The sequence below is a fragment of the Sinocyclocheilus grahami genome, unplaced genomic scaffold, assembly GCF_001515645.1.
Source record: "Sinocyclocheilus grahami isolate Dianchi unplaced genomic scaffold, SAMN03320097.WGS_v1.1 scaffold3.1, whole genome shotgun sequence".
NCBI lineage: Eukaryota > Metazoa > Chordata > Actinopteri > Cypriniformes > Cyprinidae > Sinocyclocheilus > Sinocyclocheilus grahami.
In genome coordinates this window covers 8501397-8515675 of record NW_015505182.1, presented here as the reverse complement: position 1 = coordinate 8515675, position 14279 = coordinate 8501397, and the positions used below count along the sequence as shown (strand labels likewise).

Sequence of the window (14279 nt, the reverse complement as noted above, 5' to 3'; positions counted from 1 at the left end):
TACCAAAGCATATATGCTGATAGACATCAAAATGTTCTTCAAGACCACTGTCATAGCATAATATTCACATGGTAAGACACGGTCAGAGATGTAACATGTCACATGGTACCATCATTATGTACCACCATTGTTCCTATGAATGTCCAAGCAAACACGCAAACTCTGTCATGTAACCACAGCTCATGCTGATCTGCAGGTGTCTGGTCAGAGGGTGAGTCAGCACAACTCGCTGTGTGGATCAATCCAGTTAACCCTTTTCTTTCCTGTAACCTTTGGAGAGGCTTCTCTGATTGTTCTTTTAATTAACGCACAGTTCTATATTCCAGAGATGAGCTCATATCATCAAAATTCATAATATACGCATTTATAAAGAATAGACTTTTTGTTGTTTCTCACAAACTACATGTTCAACTTCATTTTATTTTATATACATAATCATTCAAAAGTTTGGGGTTAGGTTTTTAATGTTTTTGAAAGAAGTCTCTTCTGCTCACCAAGGCTGAATTTATTTGATCAAAAATACAGTCAAAACAGCAATATTGTGAAATATCATTACTATTTAAAATAACTGTTTTCTGTTTTAATTCAGCGAGGGAACAATTATTTGATCCCCTGCTGATTTTGTACGTTTGCCCACTGGCAAAGAAGTTATCAGTCTATAATTTTAATGGTAGGTTTATTTCAGTGAGAGACAGAATAACAAAAAAAAGCATTTCAAAAAAGTTATAAATTGATTTGCATTTTAATGAGTGAAATAAGTATTTGATCCCCTATCAATCAGCAAGATTTCTGGCTACCAGGTGCTTTTTATACAGGTAACAATCTGAGATTAGGAGCACTCTCTTAAACTCCTAATCTCAGCCTTTTTACCTGTGTAAAAGACACCCGTGAACCACAGAAGCAATCAATCAATCAATCAATTATATTCCAAACTCTACACCATAGCCAAAGAGCTGTCCAAGGATGTCAGGGACAAGATTGTAGACCTCCACAAGGCTGGAATGGGCTACAAGACCATCGCCAAGCAGCTTGGTGAGAAGGTGACAACAGTTGGCGCGATTATTCACCCTCGGTCTGGGGCTCCATGCAAGATCTCACCTCGTGGAGTTTCAATGGTCATGAGAACGGTGAGGATTCAGCACAGAACTACACGGGAGGATCTTGTCAATGATCTCAAGGCAGCTAGGACCACAGTCACCTAGAAAACAATTGGTAACACACTACGCCGTGAAGGACTGAAATCCCGCAGCGCCCGCAAGGTCCCCCTGCTCAAGAATGCACATGTACAGGCCCGTTTAAAGTTTGCCAATGAACATCTGAATGATTCAGAGGAGAACTGGGTGAAAGTGTTGTGGTCAGATGAGACCAAAATCGAGCTCTTTGGCATTAACTTGACTCGCCGTGTTTGGAGGAGGAGGATTTCTGCCTATGACCTCAAGAACACCATCCCCACTGTCAAACATGAAGTTGGAAACATTATGCTTTGGGGGTGTTTTTCTGCTAAGGGAACAGGACAACTGCACCACATTAAAGGGACAATGGACGGGGCCATGTACTGTAAAATCTTGGGTGAAAACCTCCTTCCCTCAGCCAGGGCATTGAAAATGGGTCGTGGATGGGTACTCCAGCATGAAAATTACCCAAAACACATGGCCAAGGCAACAAAGGAGTGGCTCAAGAAGAAGCACATTAAGGTCCTGGAGTGGCCTAGCCAGTCTCCAGACCATAATCCCATAGAAAATCTGTGGAGGGAGCTGAAGGTTTGAGTTGCCAAACGTCAGACTCGAAACCTTAATGACTTGGAGAGGATCTGCAAAGAGGAGTGGGACAAAATCCCTCCTGAGATGTGTGCAAACCTGGTGGCCAGCTACAAGAAATGTCTGACCTCTGATTGCCAACAAGGGTTTTGCCACCAAGTACTAAGTCATGTTTTGCTTGGGGGTCAAATACTTATTTCACTCATTAAAATGCAAATCAATTTATAACTTTTTTGAAATACGGTTTTCTGGATTTTTGTTGTTGTTGTTATTCTGTCTCTCACTGTTCAAATAAACCTACCACTAAAATTATAGACTGATAATTTCTTTGTCAGTGGGCAAACATACAAAATCAACAGAGGATCAAATCATTTTTTTCCCTCACTGTATATTTATAAATATTATTTATTCCTGTAATGTAAAGCTGAATTTTCTGCATCATTACTCCAGTCTTCAGAGTCACATGATGCTCAAGAAACATTTCTTATTATTATCAACAGTTGTCCTGCTTAATATTTATCTGGAAAGCATGATAAATTTTTTTTCTCAGAATTCTTTAATGAATAGAAAATGAAAAAGAACAGCATTTATTGTAGCATCATAAATGTCTTGACATTTATAATGATCAATTTAATGCATCCTTGCTGAATACTAAGTCTGAGTACAAATTTCTTATTAAAAACTGGGGCTAACGTACTGATCACTGGGGCATTGCTAGGGTGTTCTGGGTGGATGTTAGATATGGCTCAGATCTCTCCAGATTTTTATTACCAGGCAAAAACCGTAAGTCAAATTGATTAGAAAAAGAATAGCACGCCTCTCCTCAACAACTCTGCCGTGCAAAGGCAAAAGAGCGTAACTTTGATTTTTGTTGAAAATTAGTTTTTGATATTTTTGGGACATTCAAGACATCCTTTATCATGTGCATAAGTATCTTGAGTCAATTTAGTTGTTTTTCCGAGAAAATAATGGGTCGTCTCAACCTTAACTTCAAAAAGCCCCAGAGAAACCAAGTCAGAACACCGTATAACACCAGTTACGGCTCTTTCACTTTGTTTGGAACGCTCAAATTGAGTTACGGCGTTCTGCCTTTGTTTAGCCATGCGTCAAAATGAAGTTACGGTGCCGGTTTGGAGTTACGGTGTTCTGCCTTTTTTTACTGTCCATTAAAGTCTGCCGCATTTTAATTACGGTGTAGACAAACGAATTAGATAGATCGCCATCTACCAAACAGCTCCATATAACAAAGCACTATAAAGACTAGATACCTTGGCAGCAATAGGCTACGTAATCGTGAATAACCTTTAAAGATTTTTTTTTTCTTTTTGTAATGCAGATTATTCACCAGGCTTACAGTTGGACGCGTGTGGACACGAATGCCGTAGCTAGCATGATCAATCATAAAATCAGTAGCCTACTAACAGTTCGCAATTAAATCCATATCCCGATAAAATAAATCCATGCGATGAACGTCATCAGAGATGTTTAATCCACAAGCATTCTGAGCATTATTCCTGCTTGCTGGCGTTCACATCAATCCACAAGTCGTTCTTTTAGTTTAGGCTATTTATTACAATATAAAAGCAATTATGCTATGTCTAGCATTCTTTTACTTTAATGAGCATAGCAAATAAATTGGTATCCACGGTATCCACTCACATATTTAACTTTTAGTCTGCTTGTTACGGTCAAAAATAAATAAATAAATACAGTCACATTACTATATGCAATAGCCTATGAGATAGCCCATGATCACTAGATTTTATACAGGTGTTACTATAACGATTTTGTAAATGGTGATCAGCAACCAAATATTGATAATGTGGAAGTTACTGCCTTTTGCCTTGGTGTGATTTCTCACGTTTTCCAGACAATGCAAAGGTAGAGTACATTAACTTCAGAATAGGGGTACAAATCAAGTGAGTTTTTTCCCCACAATTTTTTAATGTAGATCATTTTCATTACTAAAACATCTAATTGTTACATTTCTAGTGTCCTACCTATAATTAATTTGGCTGGACAAGTAAAAAACTTTAAAGTAATTTTTCTCTGTTTCAAATTCTAGCAAGTTAAGGTCTTTGCCTTTGTAGGGCCGAACTGTCCACAAACTTATGCACTTAAGTTTAAAACTTGGGGGTAAGAGTTTGTTCAAAATGCTTCTGAGCAATAGTAGTGACCACTAATTAAATATAGATTTATTGTGATTACTTTAAACAGTCCGGCATGTTTCATAGCTGTCTAATCAGATGAAGAAAAAATGTTTTAATCTTATTTGAATGTACTGTACTAAATATCCCTGATACTATATCAAATTATGTTTAATTCTGGACATAATCACTCTGTATTTCTGATATAGAAAGCATTGCAGCCATCATGAAATTATGTAAGAGATTGTCTTATGTAAATCTTGTATTCACAGTGATGAGCTAATTTAATTTGTAGACTGTAGATGGCTCTGTTTGTCTGGAATAAATTGTAGAAGTTTGACTGAAAAGCTCAGACATTAAAGTTAAACCTCTGTGATTGTAATATTTTAATGTCAAACCTCAAAATTTGAGTGTCACAATCTCTAACTTTAATTGATATGTAAATGTAATTTATGCCTTTCTGTACACTTAACCAAAAAAAGGAACACTATAATTACATTATTCTATATTTAGCACACACTTCTTATCCCAAGTGACTTCTTGTGTTTGTTTCATTCCTCTTAGAGCTAGGGCATAGTGGTTATAGCTCATAAATCATCCCTTCTGGGGTTGAACCTATAACCTTTTGCATTTGGAACAATTCTCTATTGAAATGATTTACATTCTATTTATTTGAAAAAATTGCTAAAACTATTTGCAGTTTTCTAGTCTGTACTGTTCTAGGCAATCTGTATTGTTAGCACTCTCGTTATTGCCTTCTTAAGATGAATAGTATATCCTTATTTATAAAGTTGCTTTGGATAAGTGTCTACAGAATGAATAAATGTAAATGTATTATATCTAAAATTTCTCCTAAATGCAGTTATTCTCAGATCAGTGACTACAAAAACATAGAATTTTGCCATTCCAACTCTGTTCCCTGCTTGGCCAAGTGCATTGATTTGTGATATACACTTTTTATTGCTTGATTTGGCATTACATGTGGTTGTAGAAAATGGAAAAACAAGGTAGACTATAAACAAATAGAATTCATTTCACATGGCAAGACAAATGCAACTCTTTTCAGTCAGTTGTGCAGACTACACTTACTGGGTATGTAAAAATGCATCAGTTCTTGCTTTCAAAATCCATATAAGCAAATCTTTCACAGCCTTAGACTGACATGTTTTCTTGCAGCAAGCAGCCTGGTAGAGGAAAAGTGAGTTTTTCTTGGATGTCGATATGAAAGAGTGACAAGAAACACCATGTGTGGAGTTTTTTTGTCATTTGGGTGCTGTTAATATTTGTAGTGAAACCTTCAGTGAGTGTCTTGCTTCAAAATCTGTATAATCAATTCTAATAAACCTGCCTAACTGTGATAAATTCTGCGTGCACACATTAAACATACAAACATTCATAGTTCTTTCTCTCGCTTTCTGTCCCCTCAATCTCAAAGAGATCGATTTTTTTGGCCCGTGTGTTTTTCCCATTGAGCATTGAGTTGCAGAGTTTTATGTAAAGCGCTTCAAAGGCTAAGGCCTTACACCCACTATCTCTTAAAGTAAATCTTTTAAGAGCTGTACACCTCTCTGCCCTTCACTACGGAGTTTAAATGACTAAACTGATCTACTAACACTTTGATCTCTCGCGTTTTCATTTTTCTACCTGTCTTTTTATTTGCTGAGCTGCGTGTAATGGTTTGTGAATAGGGACCAGTACTTGGCATTTTTTTGTAACAAGAGGAAGGATGCTTTAGCAAACAATCTAATCTATATGCTAATCATTAACAGTGATCATTTGCATTTACATGATATTTTTATAGGGGAGAAGACTCATTTCAGTCTGAGAGATGTATACCGTGTATACATCTGAACATGAGTGGTGTGTAAAATTCAAGACCCTTGATTTCCATTGTGGTTTCACTTCTAGCAGAGCTTCATTTTCCCTGTCTGTATTAAAATGATTTACTTACAAATGCCATACATATGCCGTATTACTATTGTGAGATGGCGTGCAGCTTTGATTCTCCCAGCACTGGCAGACTCAAGCCGTTGTGGTGCAGTATAAAGCAGTCATGTAGATGGCTTTGATTTAATCTGGCAAATTTTTTCAGATTTAAACTTTTGAGACATTCAAATGCATGCAGCGATTTATAAGGAACGTGGTTTATGTAACATTTGAAATCTATTGAATGCAAGGTTTATCCCAGCAAGCAAAACATTCAAGTCTGCACCTGCTTGATGGCAACATCCAAAGACACTGTGAACTAGGAGCAAAAATCACAGACACACAGTAACACAGGTATGCAATTAGCTAATTCAGGTCCTGTGGATTGACTGAATAATGTTAGCAAACATTTATTGTTGTTCACAGTAGTGTAGTTAAGCAAGCAATCTTGAACATTATTTTACAAAGCAACTGTCCTGGCCTTGGAACCCATTAATCCAGGTATTTTCTAATTTGGGTAGTGCATTGGTATAAAGTTTAACCATGTTATTCTTTGGCATCCAATATGCCAGTAGAATGTTTGATAGTTAGATTGTTTAAATGTATATTGCTTCATTTAAATTGCATACTTCCTATGCAGATTTACCTTTTTATTAGTGATTAATTTAAAAATCTGCATGATTAGCACAGATCATATACATTGAAGTTATTATTAAGGCTAAAAGGCCTGAATTTAGGCCTTGATTTGTCTTGGCCTTGTAACTTGAGTCTTTTCCATCATTACCTGAGACTCGAAAGCGAAAACCTGAGACTTGACTTTGAATTGCAAATCAAACCAGAATTGTCTGATTGTCTCATGTCCAGTAAGAGCTGACATTGCATCTGTGGTTTCCATGCTCACTAAAACTCAAATGTACACAGAAAATACTATATTATTTCAGAGGCCTCTCCCATTTTTTCAAACCATTATTAATTAACCTCTAAAGCCAAAGGTGTCATACATACATTTTTCAATGCAAAAAAGACTGTGTTTTAGAAATCAATCATTCATGTAAATTCGGCCAGTCCAAATGAGTCACAGCTTTCACAAATCATTTGCTTTGAAATTACAGTTACAGTTTTTCTTGGGCTTTCTTCACAGGCACACACTGCATTACTACCTTTGCTTTGTTCATTATGCTAAAAGCACACCTCAGAAATGACTACACTCACACAACGTCCATTCCACTTCAACACACCATGTAAAAAGCAGAAAGGCACAGATGGCAGAGCATTTTGTGAGCTTTGCACAAGCATTGAGTGAACGCTGCACCTATTTATATTTAGCTTCAGTGTGGAGCACTGGGGGGGATGTAGAATCAAAAAGAAAAGGCGTCTGTCTCGCATGGCAGAACCTTTCCTTTTCTCAGCCTCTATTTCATCAATATAAAAGCAATTATGCTATGTCTAGCATTCTTTTACTTTAATGAGCATAGCAAATAAATTGGTATCCACGGTATCCACTCACATATTTAACTTTTAGTCTGCTTGTTACGGTCAAAAATAAATAAATAAATACAGTCACATTACTATATGCAATAGCCTATGAGATAGCCCATGATCACTAGATTTTATACAGGTGTTACTATAACGATTTTGTAAATGGTGATCAGCAACCAAATATTGATAATGTGGAAGTTACTGCCTTTTGCCTTGGTGTGATTTCTCACGTTTTCCAGACAATGCAAAGGTAGAGTACATTAACTTCAGAATAGGGGTACAAATCAAGTGAGTTTTTTCCCCACAATTTTTTAATGTAGATCATTTTCATTACTAAAACATCTAATTGTTACATTTCTAGTGTCCTACCTATAATTAATTTGGCTGGACAAGTAAAAAACTTTAAAGTAATTTTTCTCTGTTTCACATTCTAGCAAGTTAAGGTCTTTGCCTTTGTAGGGCCGAACTGTCCACAAACTTATGCACTTAAGTTTAAAACTTGTTAATGTAGATCATTTTCATTACTAAAACATCTAATTGTTACATTTCTAGTGTCCTACCTATAATTAATTTGGCTGGACAAGTAAAAAACTTTAAAGTAATTTTTCTCTGTTTCACATTCTAGCAAGTTAAGGTCTTTGCCTTTGTAGGGCCGAACTGTCCACAAACTTATGCACTTAAGTTTAAAACTTGGGGGTAAGAGTTTGTTCAAAATGCTTCTGAGCAATAGTAGTGACCACTAATTAAATATAGATTTATTGTGATTACTTTAAACAGTCCGGCATGTTTCATAGCTGTCTAATCAGATGAAGAAAAAATGTTTTAATCTTATTTGAATGTACTGTACTAAATATCCCTGATACTATATCAAATTATGTTTAATTCTGGACATAATCACTCTGTATTTCTGATATAGAAAGCATTGCAGCCATCATGAAATTATGTAAGAGATTGTCTTATGTAAATCTTGTATTCACAGTGATGAGCTAATTTAATTTGTAGACTGTAGATGGCTCTGTTTGTCTGGAATAAATTGTAGAAGTTTGACTGAAAAGCTCAGACATTAAAGTTAAACCTCTGTGATTGTAATATTTTAATGTCAAACCTCAAAATTTGAGTGTCACAATCTCTAACTTTAATTGATATGTAAATGTAATTTATGCCTTTCTGTACACTTAACCAAAAAAAGGAACACTATAATTACATTATTCTATATTTAGCACACACTTCTTATCCCAAGTGACTTCTTGTGTTTGTTTCATTCCTCTTAGAGCTAGGGCATAGTGGTTATAGCTCATAAATCATCCCTTCTGGGGTTGAACCTATAACCTTTTGCATTTGGAACAATTCTCTATTGAAATGATTTACATTCTATTTATTTGAAAAAATTGCTAAAACTATTTGCAGTTTTCTAGTCTGTACTGTTCTAGGCAATCTGTATTGTTAGCACTCTCGTTATTGCCTTCTTAAGATGAATAGTATATCCTTATTTATAAAGTTGCTTTGGATAAGTGTCTACAGAATGAATAAATGTAAATGTATTATATCTAAAATTTCTCCTAAATGCAGTTATTCTCAGATCAGTGACTACAAAAACATAGAATTTTGCCATTCCAACTCTGTTCCCTGCTTGGCCAAGTGCATTGATTTGTGATATACACTTTTTATTGCTTGATTTGGCATTACATGTGGTTGTAGAAAATGGAAAAACAAGGTAGACTATAAACAAATAGAATTCATTTCACATGGCAAGACAAATGCAACTCTTTTCAGTCAGTTGTGCAGACTACACTTACTGGGTATGTAAAAATGCATCAGTTCTTGCTTTCAAAATCCATATAAGCAAATCTTTCACAGCCTTAGACTGACATGTTTTCTTGCAGCAAGCAGCCTGGTAGAGGAAAAGTGAGTTTTTCTTGGATGTCGATATGAAAGAGTGACAAGAAACACCATGTGTGGAGTTTTTTTGTCATTTGGGTGCTGTTAATATTTGTAGTGAAACCTTCAGTGAGTGTCTTGCTTCAAAATCTGTATAATCAATTCTAATAAACCTGCCTAACTGTGATAAATTCTGCGTGCACACATTAAACATACAAACATTCATAGTTCTTTCTCTCGCTTTCTGTCCCCTCAATCTCAAAGAGATCGATTTTTTTGGCCCGTGTGTTTTTCCCATTGAGCATTGAGTTGCAGAGTTTTATGTAAAGCGCTTCAAAGGCTAAGGCCTTACACCCACTATCTCTTAAAGTAAATCTTTTAAGAGCTGTACACCTCTCTGCCCTTCACTACGGAGTTTAAATGACTAAACTGATCTACTAACACTTTGATCTCTCGCGTTTTCATTTTTCTACCTGTCTTTTTATTTGCTGAGCTGCGTGTAATGGTTTGTGAATAGGGACCAGTACTTGGCATTTTTTTGTAACAAGAGGAAGGATGCTTTAGCAAACAATCTAATCTATATGCTAATCATTAACAGTGATCATTTGCATTTACATGATATTTTTATAGGGGAGAAGACTCATTTCAGTCTGAGAGATGTATACCGTGTATACATCTGAACATGAGTGGTGTGTAAAATTCAAGACCCTTGATTTCCATTGTGGTTTCACTTCTAGCAGAGCTTCATTTTCCCTGTCTGTATTAAAATGATTTACTTACAAATGCCATACATATGCCGTATTACTATTGTGAGATGGCGTGCAGCTTTGATTCTCCCAGCACTGGCAGACTCAAGCCGTTGTGGTGCAGTATAAAGCAGTCATGTAGATGGCTTTGATTTAATCTGGCAAATTTTTTCAGATTTAAACTTTTGAGACATTCAAATGCATGCAGCGATTTATAAGGAACGTGGTTTATGTAACATTTGAAATCTATTGAATGCAAGGTTTATCCCAGCAAGCAAAACATTCAAGTCTGCACCTGCTTGATGGCAACATCCAAAGACACTGTGAACTAGGAGCAAAAATCACAGACACACAGTAACACAGGTATGCAATTAGCTAATTCAGGTCCTGTGGATTTACTAAATAATGTTAGCAAACATTTATTGTTGTTCACAGTAGTGTAGTTAAGCAAGCAATCTTGAACATTATTTTACAAAGCAACTGTCCTGGCCTTGGAACCCATTAATCCAGGTATTTTCTAATTTGGGTAGTGCATTGGTATAAAGTTTAACCATGTTATTCTTTGGCATCCAATATGCCAGTAGAATGTTTGATAGTTAGATTGTTTAAATGTATATTGCTTCATTTAAATTGCATACTTCCTATGCAGATTTACCTTTTTATTAGTGATTAATTTAAAAATCTGCATGATTAGCACAGATCATATACATTGAAGTTATTATTAAGGCTAAAAGGCCTGAATTTAGGCCTTGATTTGTCTTGGCCTTGTAACTTGAGTCTTTTCCATCATTACCTGAGACTCGAAAGCGAAAACCTGAGACTTGACTTTGAATTGCAAATCAAACCAGAATTGTCTGATTGTCTCATGTCCAGTAAGAGCTGACATTGCATCTGTGGTTTCCATGCTCACTAAAACTCAAATGTACACAGAAAATACTATATTATTTCAGAGGCCTCTCCCATTTTTTCAAACCATTATTAATTAACCTCTAAAGCCAAAGGTGTCATACATACATTTTTCAATGCAAAAAAGACTGTGTTTTAGAAATCAATCATTCATGTAAATTCGGCCAGTCCAAATGAGTCACAGCTTTCACAAATCATTTGCTTTGAAATTACAGTTACAGTTTTTCTTGGGCTTTCTTCACAGGCACACACTGCATTACTACCTTTGCTTTGTTCATTATGCTAAAAGCACACCTCAGAAATGACTACACTCACACAACGTCCATTCCACTTCAACACACCATGTAAAAAGCAGAAAGGCACAGATGGCAGAGCATTTTGTGAGCTTTGCACAAGCATTGAGTGAACGCTGCACCTATTTATATTTAGCTTCAGTGTGGAGCACTGGGGGGGATGTAGAATCAAAAAGAAAAGGCGTCTGTCTCGCATGGCAGAACCTTTCCTTTTCTCAGCCTCTATTTCATCCTGACCCGCTCTAGCAGTCAAGCAAAGCTGTGCACATACATTTTGTCTGAATTTTGTTAAAAGCAGAGCTGTTTACTTACCACAAAGAGCTTCTTTCTATACTCACCAGCTTGGCTTTGGAGATTTTAATGGCATAATTTGTATGAAGTTACAAGTTATACATTTAGGACTTATTACTATTGCCATTACTTTGTAGAACGCCAAAACCTTTGTATTTAACTTCAGCATAAAATCCTATAGATTTCCACTTATGCATCCCAGTCATATGCCAGGACCAAAATATGATAGAAAATAGTGGTGGTTGGTTTTTGTCTTTTGCCAATAAGCAACCACCTAGAAACATTAGCAACTGCTTAGCAATGCCTTAGCAACCACCCAACACACCTTTGGATGATGACTTCTATTTTGGCGCAGTTTACATAAGTGAGCAACTTCTGATGCCAGTTTGTGGTATGTTTGTGTATGCTTTGTGCACCAGAGATCAACAAGCAGTACACCCCATGGGATTCTGTCCCGATCTACACTGATGCAACTGCTTGTACATCAACCTAAGTCACCAAACCTCAATCACTGAATAGAAACAAAACCCAGCAAACAATTACAAAAGGTATTGTGAAAGTAGAGACGTCTGACAGGAAAATTAAGAAAAGAGTGGCACAGCAAATTGAAAATGATCTCTTTCATATTTAGGACTCGGAGAACTATTACTGTTTATTTGCTGTACTCATGAGACTCATTAAACTTAGTGAGAACTTCTGTAGTCTCTTATAACAGTATATCTGAATGGTTTTGGTGTTCTTTCTTTTGAAATTATCTGTAGACCCATGGCTGTGAAAGAGAATAACTTTCAGTAGATGTTTTATTTTATGTCGGTGTACTATTTGCTGCTATGGTGAATATTTTCTGTGATGATGCAGAAGGAATTACTGGCTCAATGCTTTAGTGAGTTTTATTATAAAAATGCAAATGATTTTTACTTTATAGTTGATCTAGCAATGCAATTGGGTTTAACTGGTTTTATGAGATCATACTGTCAGTGTCTATAATTTTGTTTATCACTCTCTATGAAGTCATCTGTCCTAGATGTCAGTTTGTATATTCCTGGTGTGTTTTTTTGTAATTTTTTATTTTGTTATTTTATATAGTCATTATAGATCACGCACTGCACAGCAAGTGTTTGCCACATGTAATTCTGAACATTGTTCTAGAAATGAAAAGCTGTTATGTGATTCATCCAGTAATTTGTGAGCTCTTGGTCCAAATTCAAAAGCAAAATGATTTCTTAAAGGGATAGTTCACCCAAAAATGAAAATGTTGTCATTAATTACTCACCCTCATGTCGTTCCAAACCCGTAAGACCTTCGTTCATCTTCGGAACACAAATTAAGATATTTTTGATGGAATCTGAGAGCTCTCTGACCCTCCCATGAACAGCAAGGACAAACAAGGCCCAGAAACATAGCAAGGACATCGGTAAAATAATCCATGTGACATCAAGGGTTCAACCGTAATTTTACAAAGCTACGAGAATTCTTTTTGTGCCCAAAAGAAAAAAAATTACGACTTTATTCAACAATTCTTCTCCTCCGCGTCACCCTAGTGCCATTTTGGACAGTATCCACTGAACGTAAATTGCGTATGCTGTTTTGTGTCAGCTGTGCTACACAGATACTCTGTTTACGTTGTTTACGCTTTAATTTGAACGAAAACATATCCGCGTGGCACAGCTGACATAAATAAAGAATAAAGTCTTTTTTTTTTCTTTTGCGCTCAAAAAGTATTCTCGTAGCTTCGTAAAATTACGGTTAAACCCCTGATGTCACATGGATTATTTTACCGATCTCCTTGCTACGTTTCTGGACCTTGATCGTGTAAGGAACCTTGCTGTCTATGGGAGGGTCAGAGAGCTCTCAGTTTCCTTCAAAAATATCTTAATTTGTGTTCCGAAGATGAACGGAGGTCTTACAGGTTTGGAACGACATGAGGGTGAGTAAATAATGACAGAATTTTCATTTTTTGGGTGAACGATCCCTTTAATGATCATATGTTTATTGTCTCACACTCCTAAAGCGTTTAATTAAATGCTTTGTGATTTTGAATACACAGGAGCCTCCTGTGGATGGTATCAGCCATAATTCTGAGCTTGTGTGTCTTACTGGACTTAACAGAGGCTAAATAATTGTGTGTGTTAAACACTGTGGCTTTGAAGAGAATCAGCAAGGCCTTTGAGAAAAGGCCTTTGAGGCCTTGGCCAGGACCCAGTTATGCTTGCTTGCTCGGCTTGACCAAATCCCTTTTAAATTACAATAGTAGTGTGACAAAGGCAGATAGAGTGCAAGAGAATGCCAGTGAGGGCGAGTGATGTGATAAATCACATGTAATCTGACTATTGACACTTTAACCTTGTCTACAGTTTTTTTCCCCTTTATATCTCAATTGTTTCCTTGTACTTATTACATGTTTCCCTTTCATTTTCAGAAGAAAGAATGGCTGTGTTTGACATGCCAGACCCAGAGAGCAATGTCAGGGAGCTTAGGGGATATTCCTCCTCCTGTGCCATCATCCGTTGGATCTCCCCGACTACCAGGCCCAGCCAATCAACAACAGCAGCGAGGGCCCAGTCAGCAAGCTGCGCTGAGACCTACCGGCCCTCAGCAGCAAAAGCCACCTGGTGCCCAAGTAAGTGGTCCTTTTTCTCCGGTAAAGCAAGGGGCGCCACAATCCAAGGGCCCCTCTCAACAATTTCCTACAACTAAGGCTGAGACAGAAAAACAAGATCAAGGCATTAACAAGAAACAAGCTATGTTCAAAACAGAAAAAGAGGGGGACATCAAAGCAACATCTAAAAAGGGAACATCGGATAAAAAAGATGAGAAGAAAAGTAGTGGCAAGCAGAAATCTAAACACGATGACGT

At 36.7% G+C, this 14279-nt stretch overlaps 1 protein-coding gene across 2 annotated transcripts in view; it reads left to right on the top strand.

Moving 5' to 3' along the window:
* Positions 1–14279, top strand: part of LOC107579790 (protein bassoon-like) — a 106198-nt gene that overhangs the window by 72652 nt on the left and 19267 nt on the right. For both annotated transcript variants that reach the window (XM_016265680.1, XM_016265618.1), the window contains one exon: positions 13843–14277. In XM_016265680.1, coding sequence (XP_016121166.1) covers positions 13843–14277 — 435 coding nt within the window. The remainder of the gene's footprint in view (positions 1–13842; positions 14278–14279) is intronic.